Genomic DNA, 23,140 nt, shown 5'->3' on the forward strand with positions numbered 1-23,140 from the left:
CAAGGCATTGGGGCGTAAAAGGGTGACGCAGAGTATCCTGTGTCAGTGAAGATTCCTTTTTCCTTCACCCGAAAGGGTAAAAAGAGGTTCTGTCTGAAAACAGCGGTAAAGAAAGAAGGTAGAAAATAGAAATTAGACAGACGTCACGCGACGCGAGAAAGAAAACGTGCGGAAAAAAAAAACAAAGAAGGAGAGAGAGAGAGAGAGAGAGAGAGAGAGAGCTCGGGGCTTCGTCCACACCCGACCCGAGCGAATCCACACATTCTCTTCCCCCTCCACGTCTTCCTCCTCTCCACCCCTTTACCCCCGCCCCGCCGCTCCGACGAATCCGAGCCCGGCCGGTTCCTCGCAGCGGCGGGGCGTCGCTCCGATCCGCCCGATCCGGGCCGCTCCCGAGGCTCCGGCGCGCGCGGCGGCGGAAATGGATTCGGAGGACGACACGCGCGACTCTGCCGACGAGGACTTCTACAGCGGCGGCGAGGCGGGCCTCGCCCTCAGCGACGACGGGGACGCGGACTACGACTTCGCCGATCACGACTCGGACGACTCCGACGACCTCATCTCGCACAGGCAGCAGGTGATCATCGATTGGTGCCCCCCGCGCGCCCGATCGGTCTCATCGCTCTACAGTTTGCTGCCTACTCGACATAGTCGAAATGGGAGATCCGGTAGCGATGCGTCAGCGGTTCTGTTTGTTCCGGAACGATAAGATGTCTGTCTGTATGTATGCTCTCGGGTAGGAATGTGACTGGTTGAGTGATATAGACTGTTTTGGTTGGTAGTATTTGCTGGATTGGTATTCATGGAAGCTGATCCGGGTAGGTTGCTTTTGGTCAATCGTCTAGGCATGCAGAATTGTGCTTTTGCGAGATGCAACCGGTGTCCTGCCGTGCACATTGATTTTGAGTTGTAGCACGCAACTCATGGTTTGGCGCATTGCGCGTCGGTTGTGATTCCATTTTTGTTATTGGTAAGTGTCGTGTAAATGCAGCATGAGAGGGAGAACATCATTTCGAGTAGGAGCGTAGAAAAGTATGCACAGCCAAACTTTCTGAACTAAGGAGTTAATCAGCGAGAATATGTATAAGACATGTACTGATCTGCTTCTCTGACGCAAGGATAGTATGCTTTCTGAATCTAGGTTTTGATGATGTGCCCTGAAGGTTGCTGATTCGATTGGAGCTGTTAGTGTGTTGTGCAATGTTGCTTAACATAGAGTACAAAAGGCTGGGCTCTTGCTTATGCAATCATGTAACCCGAAAAATTACTCTTCTAGTCAGTGAATAATGTATGGAAGGACATAGTTAACTTAATGTTGGCGTACATCTTGGATGATGCTATTAAGTTATAACAAGTGCGTAGAAGAGTTTCATTCTTTTCGACTTGGAGCACTAAAGCATTTACAAAGACTGGAGCAATCTAGCCTCTAGGAAGTTTCTATGATAAAAGAAGTGTTTAACTTTGCACTTCTTCCTTTCTCTTTCACTCCCCGTCCTTCAGTTTCCACTCCCTCCACCCTCCTCATGATATTGTTTCTTTTGTTTGATTGGGAAGATTTGACACACATCGCAAGTCCCCTCCAAGATTTGGCTATCATGTTTTTAGTGATCAACAGATGTAGTGTTTTTCCCTCTTTATTTGCTGCGTGCATGCTCACATGTGTTCTATGACGTTGAATAGTATACTGGATATCGTTTGTTTATGGCAAATTCCTTCCCGGGCATGGAGAACACAACCAAAAATAAATTCTATTTTTCTCTCATCCTTTTACCTTGATTTGGCATACTAGTTAAATTTGTGCTGGAGGGAGTATCATATTTTACTGCAGAAGGAATTTGGTTTGTTTAGCAATTATTATATTCTGTTAACCTTGCCATGAACTTGAACTGGTGATATTCGATTTATGTGGTTCTTTGATTTTTTTATTTAACCTTATTGCTCTGTTTATCTTATCACTGTTCTCTTGTTTAAATTCCAGCAAAACTACAGTGTGCTGAGTGAAGATGACATAAAGCAACATCAAGCAGATGACATGAATCGGGTTTCAACTGTTCTTTCAATCTCAAAAGCAGAAGCATGTGCCCTTCTTCGCAGTTATAACTGGTAATAGGCATCAACATTTGGCATGGTAGTTACATAATTAAGTAATATTTTTTTATCCAAGTTCAAGCACAAAATAAAGGTGGGCCATCGAGACACTGTCATATTAAGATCCTACGTCCTTTTGCCCTTCCCAGTTTGCAAATCTCAGAGCTTATCTTCTTATTGGTCACAGCTTCTGTAGATGGTGGTATTTAATTTGTGCAGCTCATGACATTTCTTTACTGTAAAGGCATTATAAAGTTTCTTTTTGCAGGAGCGTTAGTAAGGTACATGATGAGTGGTTTGTTGATGAAGCACGAGTCCGTACTGCTGTTGGTTTACCGGAGAAGCAAATTGAAATGCCAAATGAAAGAGAAGTAAGGCCCACTATTTGAATATGTTTGCTCTGTTGCCTGAGAACCCCCATTTGGATAATATAGCATTCTTGCAGCTGAGGACGATACTAGTACATTGCCTGTATATGTCTTAGCCACTCGTGAAGTTAATATGGCCTGCCTGTTAACCTGTATTCTGCTGGAGAAAATGTTGAAAAATAAGCTTGTTCTGTTAAATGCTTCCGGCAAACTGGCATGGGCTTTTATGTTCTAGTCTTCTAGACATGCTAATGAAAACATTTCCATCACATGTTGGTCATTTGTATATACTTCACTTATTACATGACTTGTCCTTTAACAGCTTTCATGTGGGATTTGTTTCGAAAGCTGTCCACGTGAGTCAATGAGTGCTGCTTCATGTGGGCATCCTTTCTGTGGTGTATGTTGGAGAGGTTTGTTCTTTTATTACCCCTTCTTTGGATGGTCTTTACGTTACCCTTGCGTAGATGATTTTACAATATATACACTTTAGTGCCTAACTATTTACAAGTTATTTCTTGTTTTTTCTTGTGATTGAACTGCTGAACACAGATGTTTCCCATAGCTGCATGTGGGCATATTTTCCCTCGATCAAAAATTGAATACCTGGGCATATTACGGGATGTCTTTCCTGAATTTGTGTTTATTTAGACAAATGCTGCTGGCAATTCAAGGCATGCATAAATATGTACAATGTATTTTACTTTTGTTTTTGTTATTATAGGTTGCAAGCCGTAATGTTAATGTTGCAATCTTAACTAGTTTTGCCATGCTCTTTTTAAAACTGATAACAATCTTCTTGCGGTTCTCATTTCTGAGGCGCATACTATCACTTTTTGTTCTGTCTCTGATATAACACTCATCTGTGCTATATTTGAATGTTCTAAGATCTAGCCATTTAGAATTATGTATTTAATTGTTAGTGTAGTATCTAGTTGAACCATTTGAAATTGAGTAGATAAAAGTCCGTTGGTTTCCAGTTCAGCATTCTATATTTTGTCTTGGCCACTTGACTAGAAATCATGAATGATTCATTACAAATCAAAATTTGTGTCAAAACACATCAGTATTCCGCGGTGTTTGATTGCGATTCATCATAGTTCTCTTGTTGCCAGTTGGTCCCTTTTTAGATTTTTTTACGCAGTCTGTATGCCTCTGTGGTATATTCCATGAACGATTTGAGTTTTTCCTCCATCAATTCATGGAATAGTTCCACTTTCCCCTATCCTTTTATTCAAAATTTTCTTGTTATCAAATTCAATGTTAGGAGTTTTTAGCTCTAATGTTTAGTTAGTGCTGATTTTTTTTTCTCACTGACAGGCTATATTAGCACAGCTATAAATGATGGCCCAGGATGTTTGATGTTGAGATGTCCCGATCCATCCTGTGCTGCTGCTGTTGGACAAGATATGGTTAATTTGTTAGCTAGTGACGAGGATAAGGGAAAGTATGAACGCTATCTTTGCAGATCTTACATTGAAGATAATAGAAAAGTAAGTCTGTATTTAGAGGGATGTTGACCGTAATTTAAGCAGTTCAGTACTGAAATAATATTCACCTCAAAGAAAATGCTGAAATAATATTTGGGTGGGTTTCCATGATTTTCTTTTGAATTCTATTTTTTACTTAGCATTAGTTGGAGAAGGGCAGAGGATTAAAAAAATAAAAGAATTTGTACCTTACATTCACCCTATTTTCTGGTATTCTCTCCTTTGTATTTGATTTAACATTTATCACAATTAGACATGTCAGAATTTCATTTTTTTCAATATTTGGACTGCCGTGATTATTTGGTAATTAGTGCTGATAACTGCAAAAGGAATGGTTAAATCTTGTCTAGATCACAGTTGACTACTCTTACCTATTGATTATACTTTGTTTCTTATTTCGTGTCGTTATGTTGTGCAGACAAAATGGTGTCCTGCTCCTGGCTGTGAGTATGCTGTCGAATTTATCGTGGGTGGTGGCAGCTATGATGTTTCTTGTGGCTGTTCTTACGGGTTCTGTTGGAATGTGAGTATTTCTTGATGTAGCTTATTTTGTTATATGTCCAGTAGAACTTCAAAATGAGAAGTTGCATGACAAAATTGGCAGTGTACCGAGGAAGCTCATCGCCCTGTGGACTGTTCCACAGTTTCAAAATGGGTTCTCAAGAACAGTGCAGAGTCCGAAAATATGAATTGGTATGGAAAAGATAACGTATTTCTTCTGTACTTCCAACTGTGTTGTCGATTTCTGCTAAATCAGCATTGTTTGTCATGTCAATCAAGTTACCATATTTAATTGCTAATGGAATAACAAGCACAGTTGTTACTAACAAGTTGTGCCACTCTATAATCTATTTGCTCATTTTGTCCACTTCCCTATTGCTTAGTATTCTTACTGCTCTTTTGAAACTCCACTTTACTGCATTTCTTCCAAACTAAGTTTCTTGAAAAAAGGCTTGCTGTAAATACGAAAATAGGACTGCAAACCTTTTTTCCAATCTCACATATCTATTTCAGGCTTCTCTAGATTTGTTCCTTTTCTCCCGTTCTAGTGTTCTTTACTTCTTTATAATCTGTATCCTTCTTTTAGGGTCGAATGTCTAAGAGATCTACATAGTTTCCATATATCAGTTGTGTAATATCCCTGTTGCATAAGGGTTTTTCCGCATATTTTCCTCACCTGTACGTGCATATATACTGGCCTGTGGCCTCATGGGGATACAATATGCATCTCCCTAACATGGCATGAAAGCCTATGCTTAGGTTGCTCTCTCTCCTCCTAGGCAAACTTTTTTTTTTCCGATGTCTTCCCTGGGTGCTGCAACTCACGTGCTCACTCCCCACCACCCTTGCCCTCTTCCTGAGCAGATCCATCCACGCTGCTGCTTCTAGGCGATAGAAACTTTGTGCAATTTCATAACAGCCTTAATACTTCAGTCAATAAAATGATGCATCTGCACAGATATATTGCATTTTTGTTTTGAGTTGTTTTGACTATAAGCTATACCTTTTTCTTTCTTCATCACATGCTGGTTATTTTTTGCAGGATATTAGCTAATTCGAAGCCTTGTCCAAAGTGTAAGCGCCCTATTGAAAAAAACCAGGGTTGCATGCACATTACCTGCACACCGCCATGTAAATTTGAATTTTGCTGGTACACAATCACATTTTTGCTACAGTTCTGCTTATAATTTTTGCCATTTCAGATAGTTGACACATTTATACTGTGATTGCAGGCTTTGTCTTGGTCCATGGTCTGATCATGGGGAGAGGACAGGTGGCTTTTATGCTTGTAATCGCTATGAGGCAGCACGGCAAGAGGGAGCGGTAATGGTTCAACTAATCTTGAGCATCAAATTTATAGTATTAATAAATAATTTAGCTAATTCATTGTACATTTCTTTAACAGTTTGACGATTCTGAAAGGAGAAGAGAAATGGCAAAGAACTCCCTCGAGAGATATACACATTACTATGAACGATGGGCAGCCAATCAGTCCGTAAGTGATATTGAACTTAGTTAGCAACATTGCTACTCCTTTAATATCAGGTCTTAAGTGGCAACTTGTGAGATAATCCTATGCAGCCAAGACGCCACAGGCTCACAGGCCTGTGACTTTGAAAAATGCAAGACTGAATAATTTTTTATTATGTAGTGGTGACTTGTGAGATAATCCTGGATTTGGGATGGTAACATATGCTGTAAATTTTTCTTTGGCAACAGCCATGAGCCTATGACTATTATGAATGCATAGTGTACAAATATCCATACTAAGGACGAGACAACTTGGAATCTGTTCTTAGTTGCAGTGGTAGTTTTTTACAATTGGATACAATGTTGTGTGTAGGATGTTTCGAGTTTCTCAAATCTCAATATCACAGGGTGGAATAGAATATTTATGATAATTTTCAGTAAGCTAAGTTAATGAAAGTAAAGTGCAAATACTTCTTGTTTCTTGGTTTTGTATTTTGATTGATGCTACAAAATTGATGTACTAGCAACCCTTATTTTTTTGTATTTACACATTATTTTAACTATGCTGTAGTCGAGGCAAAAGGCGCTTGGGGATCTGCAGAGTCTGCAGAATGACAAGGTAGCTGGCATTTGCCTTCCGCCACCTCTGTTTTGGTGTTTATCAAAGGAATACCATCCAGGGCATAGACTGCCATTATTTCTTTGGTAAATTCTCTAACATGTAACGACCATTATTTGTTTGCCTTCAGCTTGAGAAACTAAGTGACATACAAAGCCAACCGGAGTCACAACTTAAATTCATAATAGAAGCATGGTTACAGGTATGATTGACATTCAAGTCCCCAAGCCTCACCAGTACTCTGTTCAGTTACCTGAATGTCTCACACCGGGAGTATAATCTATTTTACAGATTGTTGAGTGTAGGCGGGTATTGAAGTGGACCTACGCATATGGTTATTACCTTCCAGACAATGAGCATGCCAAAAGACAGTTCTTTGAATACCTGCAAGGTTCATATTTTTCCTATTGTAGCTTCCATTTCAAAGTATATATGACTGAAAGGATATCTTTTGCTTGTTCAGGCGAAGCAGAATCAGGTTTGGAACGCCTTCATCAATGTGCGGAGAAAGAACTTCAGATCTACCTTGATGCAGACTGCCCATCAAAAGATTTCAACGACTTCCGTACAAAATTGGCTGGATTGACCAGGTATTGACAAATCCTACTATATTTTATTTCCCATTATTGTTGTTTCTGACTTTCTTTCTAACTGGTGTCATCATCTTTAGTATGAACATCATAATACATTTCTTACAATCTTGTAAAGATACTGGTTTCAACTATGTAATTCTGTGTTGGCCTTTTCTTCATACGTGTAGCTGCAGGAATCTGGCAGCTTGTGGTTTTGTTTTCCTTAATTCAGTAACTTCTCATGTCATCGCTATATTTTTTTTTCCACTCATCTTCACCTAACAGTTCGGTCTAAATAACAGTGTAACTCGCAATTATTTCGAGAACCTGGTCCGTGCATTGGAGTCTGGATTAAATGACGTTGGACCTCACAGTGGCCATGCTGCATCTAGCAAGGCCGTAAGTTCGAAGAGCCTTGGCAGTAAGAGCAAGAGTGGCAAGAACAAGGCACCTGTCTCCAAGTCAGGCAGCTCAACCCGTGGCATGGATGATGGTAATATCTGGGCATGTGAACAGTGCACATTTGCAAACCCTAGGTCTGCTAGGACCTGCCAGGTTTGCGAATATCAGCAGCACCGGTAGCTCTTGACAAGCCTTGAACATTTGGATTCAATTGGACTTGAACCCCCTGTTTCCCTGTATGCCTGAGGCGTGTGACATATGAAGTTACCTGCCTCTGGGGCATGGGACAACGATAGGGTGGAAATAGAAGATTGCCGCAATGCAAGCGGCAGCAAAGGAAGAAGTAGATTTTTCGTGTTCCTGGTTGTTAACTGACGGTGCCCAAGTGGCACAGGCTCACTCCAGTAGCATGGTTCGTGTGTACATATAACTATGACCCAGTCCGTCTTGTTTAAGATGTGTGTTGCTGGTTGTTTGCCGGCGATGTATTGACCTGTTGTAGTGTTGTATAACTGTTGTAAAAATTGTAATAATAGTGTATTGACCATATTGAGGACAATTAGACAACCTATGCTTGTCTTTCCTTTTCTTGTTGTTCCTTTTCGGAAAAAAATAATAGTTGAGTGCTAAGATAAACAGTCTGCACCTTTTGAGGCAGCTGGGTTAGCAGGAACTATATCAATGCAAGAAGCGTGAATGCTTAGCGTTGATCAGCAGAGGTAAATGCGCTCCCTGAAATGCATACAAGCAGTGGCCAGCTTCCTCATAGCGCATCTCTGGTCCGTTTCTTGGGACCTGGCGCTTTAAGTCTTAGCATCCTCATAAGCCAGACACAGTGCAGATCAATAAATTGCGAACCCATGGCAATCTCGTGACTGAACAAGATTGTATGATATGAACAATGATCAGTAGCCTCTATATAGCTAGGGCCACCTTAGCGCCTTGTTGGCCTTTAAGTTGATCCTTACTTCATCGAAAGAATTATTTTCAAGAGAAATGGCTGAACAAATTGCTTATTAAACTGAACACTTTATATACATGGCAAAACGGAAGACACTAATACCAACTTCTGTTCAGATCAGGTTACAGGACACTAACATTGATATGTTTCTATGCTTGTGCGCCCAGCTGATGATCCTCCATATCGACAGTTTCTTCAACACCGGTGGGTGGTGACTGATATTGTCTTCCTGCGCCAGGTCTTCTCCTATCCAAAAGTGCAGTTCACCGATACATCTTTCAGGATGCACAATCTTGGCACTCAAAAGATACAAACTAGGCGACACCAAAAACAGGGGGAAATGATGTCTATTCTACACACCGGATGGTAAATGCTGGTTAATCTTAGCCACTGGATAATTACACACAACCTGTCAATAAACAGGAAGTCCGCATACTTTTTATTGCACACCAGACGGATAAACGTAAGGACTGAAGGACAACAGTATAGTCAGACTAGATGAATTGATCCAGTCTTTACTATTCAAGAATAATTCTGTCAACTATCTTCGCACCCCTTGATTTGGCCATGTAAAGTCCCATGTGATGCATAAGATCCTGCAGCATTTGAAAGTTAAGTAGCTGGCAATAAGGACTATCAATGGAAATAATTTTCCTATAACGCACGAAGCATTCTAGAAGATGTCTGAGGTAAAAAACAGCCACCATTGTGTCCAGGAAGAAAGAATCAGGTGAAAAGAAAACAGCTGAACACAACCTGGATAAACAATGCATATAACATGTATGGTGATTTGTGCATTTACAGCAAGGAAGACAATGCATTTACCATGTTAAATTTTTGTTTGGAGAGCTTTGCATGGTATTCTTCCTCTAAAATCTAGAATCTAGAATTAACTAAAGGCAATATACAATTAATCACTCTCCGGCTGAACTCTGCAGCATCAGTGATCATGCATAGAAGATATTGGCACATTCTAGAGATAATGGCAGCATAGTAGCACTGACCTTTTCTTTTCCCTCCTGCCTTTCTTTCTTCTGTTTTAGCTAGCTTACCACAGGTTTGCTCTGTTTTTTGTTTGCGTTTTTCGGGGTTGTTTCATGTTTGGTATTATGCGCCTTGGCGCCTTCTCGGTATTCCTCTTCTAATACAAAATGATAAGACATTTAGATGAGCGGTTGAGGATCCAAAAAAATATACCTGTGGATGAGCTAAAGCTCCTTTGATATTCATGGCTACTTCAACAGGGAGGTCAAAAGTAGCACATCCCTCGGAGTAGATCACAACATCTTGCAACGGCGGTACTCTGCCAATATTTCTGGCTGCCAAAGTCGAGCTCGCAAAGTCCAAAACGCAGTAGTCTGTACATATTCCTACAACTAAAACCTGCACCAAAGCCAATTCACGAGTCACGCTGAAGCGCAGTCACAATTTTCTTTACCGTTTCATTAAGAGAGCGGGACCGATCACTTACAGTTTGGATCTGAAACTTGGCGACCCAGTCGCCGAAGACATTGGACCCGTCCTTCTCAAATGAGGCAAGATAACCGTCAATGCAGTCCTTCCTCCTGATGGTCACATTGGGATCGTTTTCCAACCACTCCAGAGCTGCATGTGTTAGACTGGACTTGGTCAGAAACCAAATATGGACTAGTAAGCTTCGGCGAAGCATCAATCCAACAGGAAAGAGCCAGTCAGTCATAGAAGCTGACAATGACATGCGAGAAGCTTGAAGATAATTAAGGAGAGTGTAAAGTGTTTGCATCAACCTGGAACAAAATTTTCCTCGCCGGAGCCGATGATACAGTGCGGCGGGAAAGGCGGCTCGGGCTTATCCGGGTAGTGGGTATCGAGGAACGCGAAGACGGGCCAGTTCCTGTCGCAGAACACCCTGGCGAGCCTCCCGGCCTCCTCCACCATCTTCTCTATCTGCTTGTTTGGAGTAACAGGGGCCTGCAAATTCAAGACAGGCAACACCTTGTATTGTAAGCAACAGTAGTAAACGTGTTGGGGAGCAGTGTGTTGCATGAAGAAACAGAGAACTGCACGCTTTTCCAGATAAAGGAAAAGAACAAAAGCATGCAGTACAGTTTGTATTTTGCTATAAACACTATGCTGAGAATATGGGGACTCAGCCAGATTGACATTAATGGAAGGAAACAAAACAGAAGGATGCCGAGAATATGGGTACCCAGCCAGATTGGCATTCATGGGAGGAAACAAAACAGAAGGAATCGGCCAAAAACAGACATGTACTATTGATGGGATAGAACAAAACAGAAGTGAAGATTCAGGGCAAGAAAGACAAAAACAGAAGAGAACACCAAGAGGTGCTGGTACCAGTAGAAAGCAAAGGCGGGAAGCGGCGGGACAGCGGGCGGACATCCCCATGGCCCCGTCCGTTCACTCGTGTCCCCATCCATCCTAGGCAGGCAGCCAAAATCCTACTTTTAGAACGCAAGCTTCGTCCAGGAGGCACGGAAAAGCCAAGGAACAACGGGAGATCGGACGCCAGAAGGAGACAATCTAATTCTCAGCACGCCAGCGTCAGCCGATTGAGCCGAGGAAGAAGCCAAGAAGGTGAAAGCAGATGTCAGGAGGAGGGGAGACAAGACGGAGGGATGGGGAGGGAGGAGGCAGAGCTGCTCACGAGGTTCCCGGCGCCGACGGTGCAGAAGCCGTTGACGACGTCGACGATGACGAGCCCCGTGCGGCTGGTGAGGAGGTGGTCGGCGTCCGGCCGGACGGGCGCCGCCGTGCGGAGCAGGTCAATCGCGGCGGCGCCGGCGTCGTCGTAGGTGCCTTCGGAGCCCATCGAGATGCGCGTGCGTGGATCGAGTGAGAACTGGAAGGGTGGTTGGCCTGTACGTCTCGCGATTCGGTTTGAGTTTGACCTGTGCCTGTGGAGTATATGTAGTCGCAGGTTTTGCTACAGGGTTAAAACAGGGTTTTTTAAAAACAAATAAAAATCGGGCTGTGTATCCCTACTGGGCAGGGCAACGTCGGCCACGACTACAACAAATGTCTTCGTTTCATACTCGATCCAATCCAGAGCCGAGCCAGGAGCGACAGCTACATAAACTGAAAGAAAAAGGAGAAAACAAATGTGAAGATAATCTCACAGCGTAGTGCGTAGACCAAGCACACTTGTGCCTTGACTGGGTATTGTCTATGCAACGTGGCGTGTGTGCGCGCGGCAGATACGTTTTCTTCCTTATAATAGAAAAAAGCCGCCATGGGAAATACGGTGGTGCCAGCGTATAGATTTTTTTTAAAAGGACCATCACGGCTAGGTTTATAATTAATTTAAAATAATAGTTTTTTACGGGTAAAAGTGGTTATATTAAATCTCAGGGCTTACAAGAAGGTCATACTCCAGTACCTGAGACAAAACCTCAGCCCTGTACCGACCACACATTAGTACGTTATGGCCTATGCGGCCTCTTGCTCTTGCATATTTCGCAAGGCAGTGGCTTGCCCTATTCGGAAATTAGGTCTTCCGCGTCTGCGTCTCTCCCAGGCGGCGGTCTCTCCCAGGCGGCGGCGGAAAAAATTTCCTGCTCCAATTTACGGCATCTGCGTTGGGCCCCTCTCCTTCCGCTTGCCGCTCCGGCGGTAGGAGGGAGGGGGCCCCCGTTTTTTGCATGGTACTTAGGGCTAGGAGTTCTCTGGCATGGCGCGCCGTTGGGGTGGTGGGAACGGCGCCCGAGCAAATAAATCTGCCTCAACTCTTCTCCCACATCGGCGCTGTCCTTCATGGCGGCGTCTCGGAGTTGGTGGCACTGTGTGCTTGCCGATCTTTCAGATCGGTGGCTTTAGGGTGAAAGGACACGGATGTCGCCTAGAGGGGGGGGGGGTGAATAGGCGATTTAAAACTTTTACGAGATGGGCTTAACAAATGCGGAATAAAACTAGCGTTTACTTTGTCAAGCCCAAAGCCTATATACTACTATTGTTCACCTATGTGCACCAACAACTTATTCTAAGCAATACAAGCAAGTATGTGATAGCAAGATATATATAACTTCAAGCACGATGGCTATCACAAGGTAAAGTGCATAAGTAAAGAGCTCGGGTATAGAGATAACCGAGGCACGCGGGAGACGATGATTTATCCCGGAGTTCACACTCTTGCGAGTGCTAATCTCCGGTGGAGAGGTGCGGTTGCTTAGTGCTCCCGAACGCCACAAGAGGCTCACCTTGAGGTGTGGTTGCTCGATGCACACCAACGCCACAAAGGCCTCACCCCAAGATGCGGTACTCACACCACACACCGAACGCCACGAAGGCGCCTCACCTAAATCTCCGGTGACCCTCGCCACAAAGGCCTAGGTCACGGTTCCACTAAGGGATTTCCTTCGAGGCGGAAACCGGGCCTTACACAAAGGTTGGGGCACACATCCACAACTTAATTGGAGGCTCCCAACAAATCGCCACAAAGGCCTAGAATCCGTCTAGGGTTCCAAGAACCCAAGAGTAACAACCTTCTTGCTTTCACTTCCACGAATCACCGTGGAGAACTCAAACCGATGCACCAAATGCAATGGCAAGAACACCACAAAGATGCTCAAGTCCTTCTCTCTCAAATTCCAACAAAGCTACAAAAGCTATTGGGGGAATAAGAGAGGAAGAACAAAAGAAGAACACAAAGTTCTCCAAGATCTAGATCCCAAAGATTCACTCACAAAGAGATGATTTGGTTTGGTCAAAGTGTGGATCTAGATCCCCTCAACCTTTCTCTCAAATAGATGCAAGAATCATTGGTTGGGGAGAAAGATCTCAAGCTCAAGTATGAACAAACAATGGTGGAGCAAAGCTTGAGAAGAGAGGAGGAAGAAGAAGAAGCAAGCAGTAATAAAACAAGAGAGAGGGGGCTTAAAAGGATGCCCCAATTTCTGCCCGTTGGAGTGCTGCGCGCGGGGAAGAAGGGGACCGGTAGTACCGGCCCTTGGTGGCCGGTACTACCGGCCAGAGAAGGCAGGAGGCAGCGGGGAGGCGAGCTGCGGGCAGGGAGGGGAGGCCGGAGCCTCCGGCCATGGTACCGGCCGGGTACCGCCGAACCTCCCCATAGCCCCGGAGCTTTACGGAGGCACTCGGCGCCTTAGCGGTACCGCGGGCGGTACCGAGCCCGGAGGCTCCGGCCATGGTGAGGCCGGTGGTACCGCCCGTGCCTCCGGCGGCTGCCCCTCCTCTCCTTTTCCTTTTTTCTTTAAAACAAATTGAAGACAAACTTCAAAAGACAATATCTAGAGTTTGGAAACTCGGATTAAGACGAAACCAATTTAGTTGAAAATATGGAAACTAGCTGGGGGTGATTTTCTATTATTTTTAGAGGTGCAACACCTCAACATGAGAAACCGAGAAAATCACCAAACTCGAAAACGCAACAAGTGATCTATGCGAAATCCGTTTTCGAAGAACTAGAGCTTGTCATGAGAATAAGCACAAGCTCTAAAATATCACATGGATAAGATCCAAATAACAACCAAGAAAGATGATGCAAGAATGCAAAGGTTTGAACTCTCTCCGAACGATACAATCGAGTTACTCACTCGAGAGCCCTCTTGATAGTACGGCAACTAAACTATAAACCGGTCTCCAACTACACCATGAGACCGGTGAGAAAGAAACCCTATCAAGAGCAAACCTTATACTTGCGCATTCCACTTAAGCTCGATGATGACGATCTTGACCTCAACAAGATGAAACGCCTTTCTTGATTGTGCTTGCTTGATGAAGTCTTGTGGATTGCTCCCCCATAATCCACCATGGGAGAGCTTCTTCTTCGGCACATCTTCACAAATCCATGAACACCATATGGATGGCAAGCTTCAAGCATATGGTCTCTTCGAGTTGGCTCATCTTGAACTTGCACAACATTTCTTCATTCTTCATCATGTTGATGTCTTGAGATAACTTGAGGGCTCACTTCATCTTCATCTTCAAGACATACTTGACACTTGATATCCTTCATCAATTTCTTCTTATTGCAACCTTGAAGCCAACATATGGTTCAAGAATTGCTTATGGACAACTCCTACAAATATAACTCAATGCAAACATTAGTCCATAGGGATTGTCATTAATTACCAAAACCACACATGGGGGCTCCATGCACTTTCATAGGGTTCATGGATGGTGTCGGCGAGGCGGCGGCGACGACTCCATTAGATGGTTGTTTACTCCTGCTCTGTCCCCGTTGCTGCGGCGTTGTCTCCGGCGCCAAGGTGGAGCAGAGAGGGTTCGTCCAGGAGTACGTGCAGACGGTGGTCTGCACTGGTGACAGCTGGAAGATGGTGCACCTTGTGGTGGGTTCGTGGTTGAAGGCTGATGGTTCCGGTTCCCTACTCCGACATCGTCGTGCGTGGGTGCCGCTGCTGGAGTTCGATGGCGTGTCCAGGGACATGCTGCCCTGATCCGATTCTTTCAACGGTAATGGTTTGTCCTATGGCAAACTACATTGGAGGTCCGAAAAGCCGATGATCAGCCGATGGAGCCGCGTCGAGCTCGTGTGAAGAGGTGATCTATCCATTTTTTCCTTGGTGGCTGCTACGGTGGTGCCAAAGAAGATGGATAGGCGTTGGTTTGTCACATAGGTTTATCCTATCTTTCCAGATCTGTAAGATCGGTGTATACGTACTTTGTATCTCGTCTTTTATTTATCAATGAGAATCGTATTACCATGCAAAAAAAAAGTGGCTTGCCCTATTCTGAACTCGATCCACTTTTACAATAGATATAAGTCTACTACCATGAACCATGTCTTTATTTCTGCTATAAGATGTGCTACATGAGATCTATCTTGTGTCCTTCCTTTTATTGCTTCGACAAGAACTGAGCAATCTAGTTCTAACGACACCGGGCAATTGCTTCATTGCAAGGCCAAACGGTGGATGAAGTGATGCTTATAGTCTACGCGGATTGTTGTAGAAATCGCTACATATTTCTTTTATGAGATATTCTAGTAGGATGGTAAAATACATTACTTAACAGAAGTGTGTATTAAAGGTGTATACAAGATACAACTGAGAGTTTTGCTAGTCCGTAGAATACTAAAAAGGTATACAAACTTCACTCGATGAAGTGAGTATCACGGAGTTGGAATCTTCACCGGATGAAACGATCAAAGAGTTATGATTTCATCAGAAACTATGAACAAGCTTGCATTTGCAAGAAATTAAGTGGGAGCGCTGAGACATATTTATAATACTTTATGTAGATGACATATCGTTGATTATAAATAATGTAATCATGTACTTGATATGATTAAAAGGTTTCATTGAGAATTAACTTCAATGAAAGGATATGGACTGAAACGTATTTAGTATCAAGATCTATGAAGATAGATTGAAACACATAATAAGTTTAAGTTAAAGTACATAGAATGAATATTTAAGTAGTTCAATATAAAAATATTAAGAAGGTGTTCTTTTCCATGTGAAGGTTTAACAAGACTTAAGTGTATTTGACACTTGATGAGTAAAAACACATGAGTGATTTTAGATCACGAATAATATGTACAAAATCAGATGTCCTGTGCTCTAAAGTGTTAAGAGCATATACCAGAATGATTCATGTAATTATCATTGGACAACAGTAAGAATATCTCTGAGTGCTTTAGAAGAACCAAGGATATATATATAGTTTTGTATGGGTAATGACAAACAAATCGATGTAAGGTGTTGCACCGATATTAGTTTGGTCACATATAAAAATAAAATTTCAATCTCAATTAGGCTAAGTGTTGTTTAAAAGGTAGCACAATGAGCTAGAAGAAGTCTATGCTAGATTTAGATGAGTTCTAAATATTGTGACGGATTCTACAAACGAAGGCGAGTATGTCATTGTTTTGAGAATGACCGAGGATGTTTTAAGTCGAGGAGTTCTTTGAGAACTTGGTGTAGTTCCGATAGTGTCGGAACTTTGAAGCTATATTATGTGTGACAATATTAGTGACATATTTCGGACCGCGGAATTAAGGTTCCACCAGAAGACTGAACATATATGATTAATGCCGACTCATTTGGAAAATGAGTGATGCGTTGAGACGCAAATGAATTGCAAAATACATACGTTTCTGAGCGTGTTGGATCCGTTGACTGAAACCTCTCTCGTAAGCAAAACATGATAAACACAAGAAGGCCAAGGTGTTATATCTTTACAAATGTAAACTAGATTATTGACTCTATTGCAAGTGGGAGACTGTTGGAGATATGCCCGAGAGGCAATAATAAAATAGTTATTGTTATATCTTAGTGTTCATGATAAATGTTTACACTCCATGCTATAATTGTATTAACCGGAAACATTGATACATGTGTGTTGTGTAAACAACCTGCAGTCCCTAGTAAGCCTCTCATTTAACTAGCTTGTTGATTAATAGATGATCATGATTTCCGATCATGAACATAGGATGTTATTAATAACAAGATCATATCATTAGGTGAATGATGTGATGGACACACCCATAGTAAGCATAGCATGAGATCAAGTCATTAAGTTCAACTTGCTATAAGCTTTCGATACATAGTTACCTAGTCCTTCGACCATGAGATCATGTAAATCACTTACACCGGAAGGATACTTTGATTACATCAAACGCCATTGCGTAAATGGGTGGTTATAAAGATGGGATTAAGTATTCGGAAAGTGTGAGTTGAGGCATATGGATCAAGAGTGGGATTTGTCCATCCCGATGACGGATAAATATACTCTGGGCCCTCTCGGTGGAATATCGTAGCTTGCAAGCATGTGACTAGGTCACAAGAGATGATATACCACGGTACGAGTAAAGAGTACTTGTCGGTAACGAGGTTGAACTAGGTATGGAGATACCGATGATCGAACCTCGGACAAGTAAAGTATCGTGTGACAAAGGGAATCGGTATCGTATGTGAATGGTTCTTTCGATCACGAAGTCATCGTTGAATATGTGGGAGCTATTATGGATCTCCAGGTCCCGCTCTTAGTTATTGATTGGAGAGGAGTCTCGATCATGTCCGCATAGTTCTCGAACCGTAGGGTGACACACTTAAGGTTTGATGTCATTATAAGTAGATATGGAATATGGAATGGAGCTCGAATGTTGTTCGGAGTCTCGAATGGGATCCGAGACATCACGAGGAGGTTCGGAATGGTCCGAAGAATAAGATTCATATATGGGAAGTCATTTTCCGAGGTTCGGAAAAGTCCGGTGTTTTGACCGGAGCTTCTAGAAGGTTTTGGAAGGACCGGAATAGTCCAGAATATTATGGAAGGTTCTGGAAGTGTCCGGGACAACCCGGGATGTCTAAGGAAGTCCGGAGGGTTCCATAATAGGTGCAACCATATTGCCTTAAGGGAAAATAAGTCTTTCCTTAATGCAATTTCGGAATTGGCAAAAGAGTCCGAGTAGGAGTAGGTTTTCGGAACCGGAAACCTGTCGGAACTCAGTCAAACTTGGGGGCAGGTTTATGGACGACCCAAGGGGCTTGGCCACCTATTTAAAGGGACCAAGGGGAACCCCAAGGGCACCTCAAGTCGCAGCCCTAGCTCCCCAAGTGGCAGCACCACCCTGCGCCCAAACCCTAGCTTCCCTCTCCTCCCTCCTCCTATTTCTCCCACAGTGCTTACGGCGAAGCCCTGCCGGAGATCTCCACCACCACCGTCACCACGCCGTCGTGCTGGCGGGATTCCGAGGAGGATCTACTACATCCGCTGCCCGCTGGAACGGGGAGAAGGACGTCGTCATCAACACCGAACGTGTGACCGAGTAAGGAGGTGCTGCCCGACTGTGGCACCGTCAAGATCTTCTACGCGCTTTTGAAAGTGGCAAGTGATCGACTACATCAACCACGAGATCTAATCGCGTAGGCTTTGGAATCTTCAAGGGTTAGTCTCACATTCATCTCGTTGCTACCATCTACTAGATTAGATCTTGGCTTGTTATTCGTTCTTGCGGTAGGAATTTTTTGTTTTCTATGCTAAGAATCCCAACATGGGATCCCCACCCACCGGTTGTTCTCGCAAGACACAACTGCTATGGTAAGCGCATCCCTTGATGTACGAGAGGAAGAAACACAACTGACTACTCCGTCCCACTCTAGATCTTATGGTTAACACGGGTCTTACGGCACAAGAATCACTGGATGACATTTGTTGTTAATCTCAGATGGATACAAACCCATTGCAATGGAACCTCCACCATACTCATACCATGGTTCCATTTCCCACCACATAGTCATATTCATAGTTATGAAATTAACATTTTTGCTTTTCATGCAAAAGTTATAAGTATGGTACCACTTTGCAAGTAATTTGATAAAAATACTCAAATTGACATGAGCAAGCGATGAACTTGCCTGGTGACTGCAAGGTAGTGCAGTTGGATTGTTTGGACTGACCCTCGTCCTCTGTTTCTGAAAGATAGCATCATTGTCCGATAAGGGCAATGGTTAAAGATTCAAATATGCATGCTTTTGATTTTTAGGGTTTTTTCCCCATTCCCGATGCTTAATTATTTAATGTCGGAGGTGGCGAATAAGCACAATTTATAATGCTCCTTAAGAGCTATTAAATAATTCTTGGTTATTTGTATTGAGATGTTTAATCAAAAAAATTATTCATTTTCTTTGATTTCTAAATTATTTAAAATATTTATGAATTTTCCTTCTTCCTTTAATTGTTTTAAAAACTCCATATTTTCTTATTCAATTTTTTATCTTATTTCATCACATTCATTTTTTAACATTTGTTTATTTTGTGATGAAAGTATTTGTTTTGAATAGTTCTCAAAATTTTAAAGCGACAACATATTTTTATTTATTGATTTAGAGTTATTTTAGGGTTTTTAGATTTTAATTTCAATTTTTATTAAAATCTTATGGTCAAAAGACCATTTTGCTCCTCCTGGGCCCACTAGACAGATCGACCGAGTCGGTTAGGTTGGACCAGCCCGTTGGGCTCGGCCCAACCGTCACACACACTCGCGTCTCTCTCCTCTCATCCTAACCCTAATCCCCTTCACGCTCATGCGACTCGGTGTCACCGTCACCGTCGCCGGTGTCTCCTGGCCGCCACCGTTGATCCCTAGCGATGAGATGGGTCGCAATCGGACCGCCTCTCGATGCCGATCATTTCCATTCGCGTCGATTTGGAGATGGCGTCGCCTCCGCTTGTCCCCGACCCCTCTTCTGCGTCTAGGGTTACGGGATCCGCGGCGATCTCGCCGTGCTGACGCTCCTGGACGCCATGGTGGTGTCCAGAGCGCGTTGGTGGTGCGCCGGAGCGATGTGCTTGGCGTAGACCACGGCTAGGTCTTGGCCTGGCACCGCCACGACCAGGCGTGTGCCGCCGTGCCGCCATGGCACGCTCGCAGCGTCCAGCTCCAGGTATGCCACCGTTTATGCTCCTCTCCGAGGTGCTGACCATGCCATGCTTCTTCTGTGTTGTGCTTGCTGCTGCTATGCTTGTGCTCCTGGCCACTTATGCCATGGCTAGAGCTGTTGCTGCTGCTAGCCATGCTCTATTGTTGCTGCTCTATCTATGTTGTTGATGTGCTTATGTGTGTGCTGTTCTACCCTAACTGATGTCCTTGTTGTGCTCAAGCTTATGTGTGTGCTCTAGCTACTGTGATACTCATGGCATTGCCATGCTATTGTTGCATCTGTGATGCTCATGCTCATGCTGTGATGCTCATGGCCTTGCCATGATGCTCCAGCTGCTGCTGTGACACTATATATTCCTGTTTATCTATAATTTATATCTCTGGCTAATTGCCTTGAGCAATCCTTGCCTGTGCAAGTGCTAGTGATGTGTGATGTGTGCTGTTGTGCCATCTTGTGTTGCTTGATTCAATGGTACATCAATTTCTTGATGTGCTTCTGGATACAATTATAAAGTTTTTTATTCAATTACTGTTAATTCAGTTATGACTTGGTTGTGATAATTCAGTAACTATTATAATTTACTGATGCTCTGGTTGGTTCTAGCAAGCTCTAGCAAGCTATGATGATCATATGATCATCAGTTACTTGATAACTGCTCACTGTAATCCTATATGTGCTTGCTAATGGTTATTCTTGTGCTTGTGTAGCACCTCACCATGTACTGGTGATTGCTAATTCTTGATAAAGCATGTGCTTATGCTTGCAGTGATCCATTGGATGCTTAGCAAGTGTTTCTGTTGCTGGTTAATTGCTTATTTCATTTATCTGTATTGCTTATCATGAATGAATGGATGGATAAATGAGATGAAATGCTTTGCAGTAATGATTCTTATGATGTATATGCTTGAGCTAGAGGGATGCCAACTATTGTTGGGGACCCTAGCTCTATCTTGAACCCTTCTGGGTGATGATATATGGTTTTGACTTGCTGTTTGGATGCTTTGTGTGTGGTTGAGTTTGCCTGAGCAGCATCTGGCTGCTGTTTTGATATCTCCCACCTTGTTGGCTTGCTATGATGGGATATGTGCTTGCTGGGTGATCCATTTGGATTGCCAGCAGCTTTTGGTGTTGAAAAATAGTGGCAGAAACATTTTTACCGTCTTTTTCTGATGGTTTTAAAAGGGCTAGTGTAGTCTGGTAGATATGGTTTAATTGTCTGGGATGGTTTCCTTCCTATTTCCATTTGGAAGATGCTATCAGTTGAATGATTGGCATAACCATGGACATAAGTTTGATTCATCTCTGGATGCTTTGCCATTTTCACCAGATTCACTTGGTCTATGACCAAATGATGATCAAACAGGGTTTCCACCCTTGTGTGTTTGTGTGTAGCATGCCTGTGCAATATTATGGACAAAACCATCTGGTTTGTCCATGATTTGATGTATACCTCACTCCAACTCCTAGATGGTGTTGGTGTAGAGGTTTTGCTTCTGGCTGTTGGGTTGGTGCTTGCCCTGCTCCTCCTGACTGGCCTGTGCTGGTGCTACTCCATTTCTTGCTCAACAGCTGCCTGTTCTTGGTGGAATAGATGCTTGATGGTTTGGCTACTATGGTGTTCTTGTTGTTCTTGTTCTTCTTAATGTTCTTACCCTTCTGGTGCTTATGTCAATGAGCATCTAGGGTTTGTGCTTGAAAATGTTTTATATCAACCTGTGATGGCCTCCTTGGTCGATAGCATGTCCTATGCCATTTTGGTGACTCCTCCCGTGTGTGTGTGTGTTGGTGAGCATGCACTCATCCTTGTGAGATGTGTGCTTCACAGGTTGAAACTTGTGCCCCTTGGAGTGGATCAGCTCGGCTGATTGAATCTTATCCTCCCTATTTACCATTGTTTCTGATCTACCAAGTGGCATTGCCACTTGGCACAATGTGCATCTCTGTTTCTATTGTTGCTATGCAGGGATCAAGATGAGATGATCAAGAACTACTCCATCAACTTGTTGATCAAGAAGATCAAGAAGATGAAGATATTTTAGTTTAGCTAGTTCTTTGATATATTGTAATTTTACTTTTTTTTCATTTATCATTTTCTGAAATGAGTTATGTAATATTTATTCTATTTTAATATTGTAAAGACAATGTATCTTGTGTGTGATGAGCAGTAAAGCTCAATGTTTCTCTAATGAGCTTATTGTGATATATGCATATTTTTTTCTTATTTATATTATCCAATATAATATTATTATTTGAATTATTAATTGTCTTCACATTTTATGTGTTGTTTGAGTTTGAATTTCACTTCAAACTCATTTCAAATTCAATCACACAACTCAAAGTGTGAAATGCAATTGTTCCCACTCATTTCAAAGCCCTAATTCAAAAAGATCATGTCCAAGTTTGTCGCACTCTCGGATCCCTAAACCTAGCTGGTGTCGAGAGAGAAACTTGTTCCCTCTTAGGTTTTATGCAATTAAGCGCAAAATTTTCCCTAGTTTTGCGATGCAATGCACATCCCTTTTCTAATTCTACCCCGCAAACATCTCGAATCCCGGGATATTACACAGGTACCCTACTCTCACTTGGTCTGAGTCTCAGATGTGGGAGATGATGAACGCCTGTGTGATCATGCACAACATGATCATTGAGAGCGAGCGCGAGGAACATGTGCAGTATGATCAACCATTTGATTATCAAGGGCCACTTGCTGAGGTAGGGCATGTACCCCAAGAATTTGCCACTTTTCTTCATATGCACAATGAAATTCGAGATGCAGATATCCATGCACAACTTAAGACGGATCTAGCTGTGCATTTGTGGACGAGGAGAGAAGCCGCCAATAATGCATGATTTTATTTCTATTTGTTTGGTTGTATGAATAATTTAATTTCCATTTGTTTGATTGATTGATTATATGAATAATTTAAGTACTATTTGTTTGATTGCATGAATAATTTAAGTACTATTTGTTGATTGTATGAATTATTGAATATAGTATGAATAAAATGTGATTGATATGTTGTTTCAAAATATTGTTAAAAAAAAGTTTTGGGGGCCGCCGTTTGAAAGGCGCCGATGTGGGAACATCATCCCTAAATAGAGGATGCACTGTCGGCGCCTCCCATACAACAATGCCGGTGACCCTGCCGGCGACTATTTGGGCGCGTCGATGGAGATGCTCTTGGGCACGTCGGCGACGCATGCAAGGAAACTTCACGTTGGGTTGGGACCAACTTTCCAGCCCGAACTAATTCTTTTTTGACTAGCACTAGTAGTCGGCGACCCTAATACGTACCCGGCATGTGT

General features: G+C 42.9%; 2 protein-coding genes across 2 annotated transcripts; one reads left to right on the forward strand and one right to left on the reverse strand.

The window, feature by feature from the left end:
* The first annotated feature begins 406 nt into the window (after positions 1-406).
* LOC124692642 (probable E3 ubiquitin-protein ligase ARI8) lies at positions 407-8,077 on the forward strand. The gene is made up of 15 exons (XM_047226055.1): positions 407-577; positions 1,979-2,103; positions 2,357-2,459; positions 2,779-2,869; positions 3,777-3,949; positions 4,365-4,469; positions 4,551-4,639; positions 5,490-5,597; positions 5,680-5,770; positions 5,853-5,942; positions 6,489-6,536; positions 6,667-6,738; positions 6,828-6,927; positions 7,000-7,126; positions 7,411-8,077. The coding sequence occupies exons 1-15, from the start codon at positions 422-424 to the stop codon at positions 7,688-7,690; spliced, it is 1,758 nt and encodes a 585-aa protein (XP_047082011.1). The 5' UTR covers positions 407-421; the 3' UTR covers positions 7,691-8,077.
* Positions 8,078-8,507: 430 nt separating this feature from the next.
* LOC124692643 (nicotinamidase 1-like) lies at positions 8,508-11,292 on the reverse strand. Its single transcript, XM_047226056.1, has 5 exons — positions 11,119-11,292; positions 10,238-10,421; positions 9,943-10,076; positions 9,669-9,854; positions 8,508-9,067 (listed from the first exon to the last, which is right to left on the reverse strand). The coding sequence occupies exons 1-5, from the start codon at positions 11,281-11,283 to the stop codon at positions 8,990-8,992; spliced, it is 747 nt and encodes a 248-aa protein (XP_047082012.1). The 5' UTR covers positions 11,284-11,292; the 3' UTR covers positions 8,508-8,989.
* Positions 11,293-23,140: the final 11,848 nt, after the last annotated feature.

The sequence above is a fragment of the Lolium rigidum genome, chromosome 2 (assembly GCF_022539505.1).
Source record: "Lolium rigidum isolate FL_2022 chromosome 2, APGP_CSIRO_Lrig_0.1, whole genome shotgun sequence".
Classification (NCBI taxonomy): domain Eukaryota; kingdom Viridiplantae; phylum Streptophyta; class Magnoliopsida; order Poales; family Poaceae; genus Lolium; species Lolium rigidum.

Bases quoted from the DNA above. Each gene is read 5' to 3' on its own strand.
- LOC124692642 (XM_047226055.1), top strand. From the start codon at position 422: ATGGATTCGGAGGACGACACGCGCGACTCTGCCGACGAGGACTTCTAC. The intron at 5,598-5,679 runs GTACACAATCAC...CTGTGATTGCAG, and splicing joins TGTAAATTTGAATTTTGCTG to GCTTTGTCTTGGTCCATGGT. The intron at 6,739-6,827 runs GTATGATTGACA...TCTATTTTACAG, and splicing joins TAATAGAAGCATGGTTACAG to ATTGTTGAGTGTAGGCGGGT.
- LOC124692643 (XM_047226056.1), bottom strand. From the start codon at position 11,283: ATGGGCTCCGAAGGCACCTACGACGACGCCGGCGCCGCCGCGATTGAC. The intron at 10,077-10,237 runs GTTGATGCAAAC...TAACACATGCAG, and splicing joins CGAGGAAAATTTTGTTCCAG to CTCTGGAGTGGTTGGAAAAC. The intron at 9,855-9,942 runs GTAAGTGATCGG...GCTTTGGTGCAG, and splicing joins CCAAGTTTCAGATCCAAACT to GTTTTAGTTGTAGGAATATG.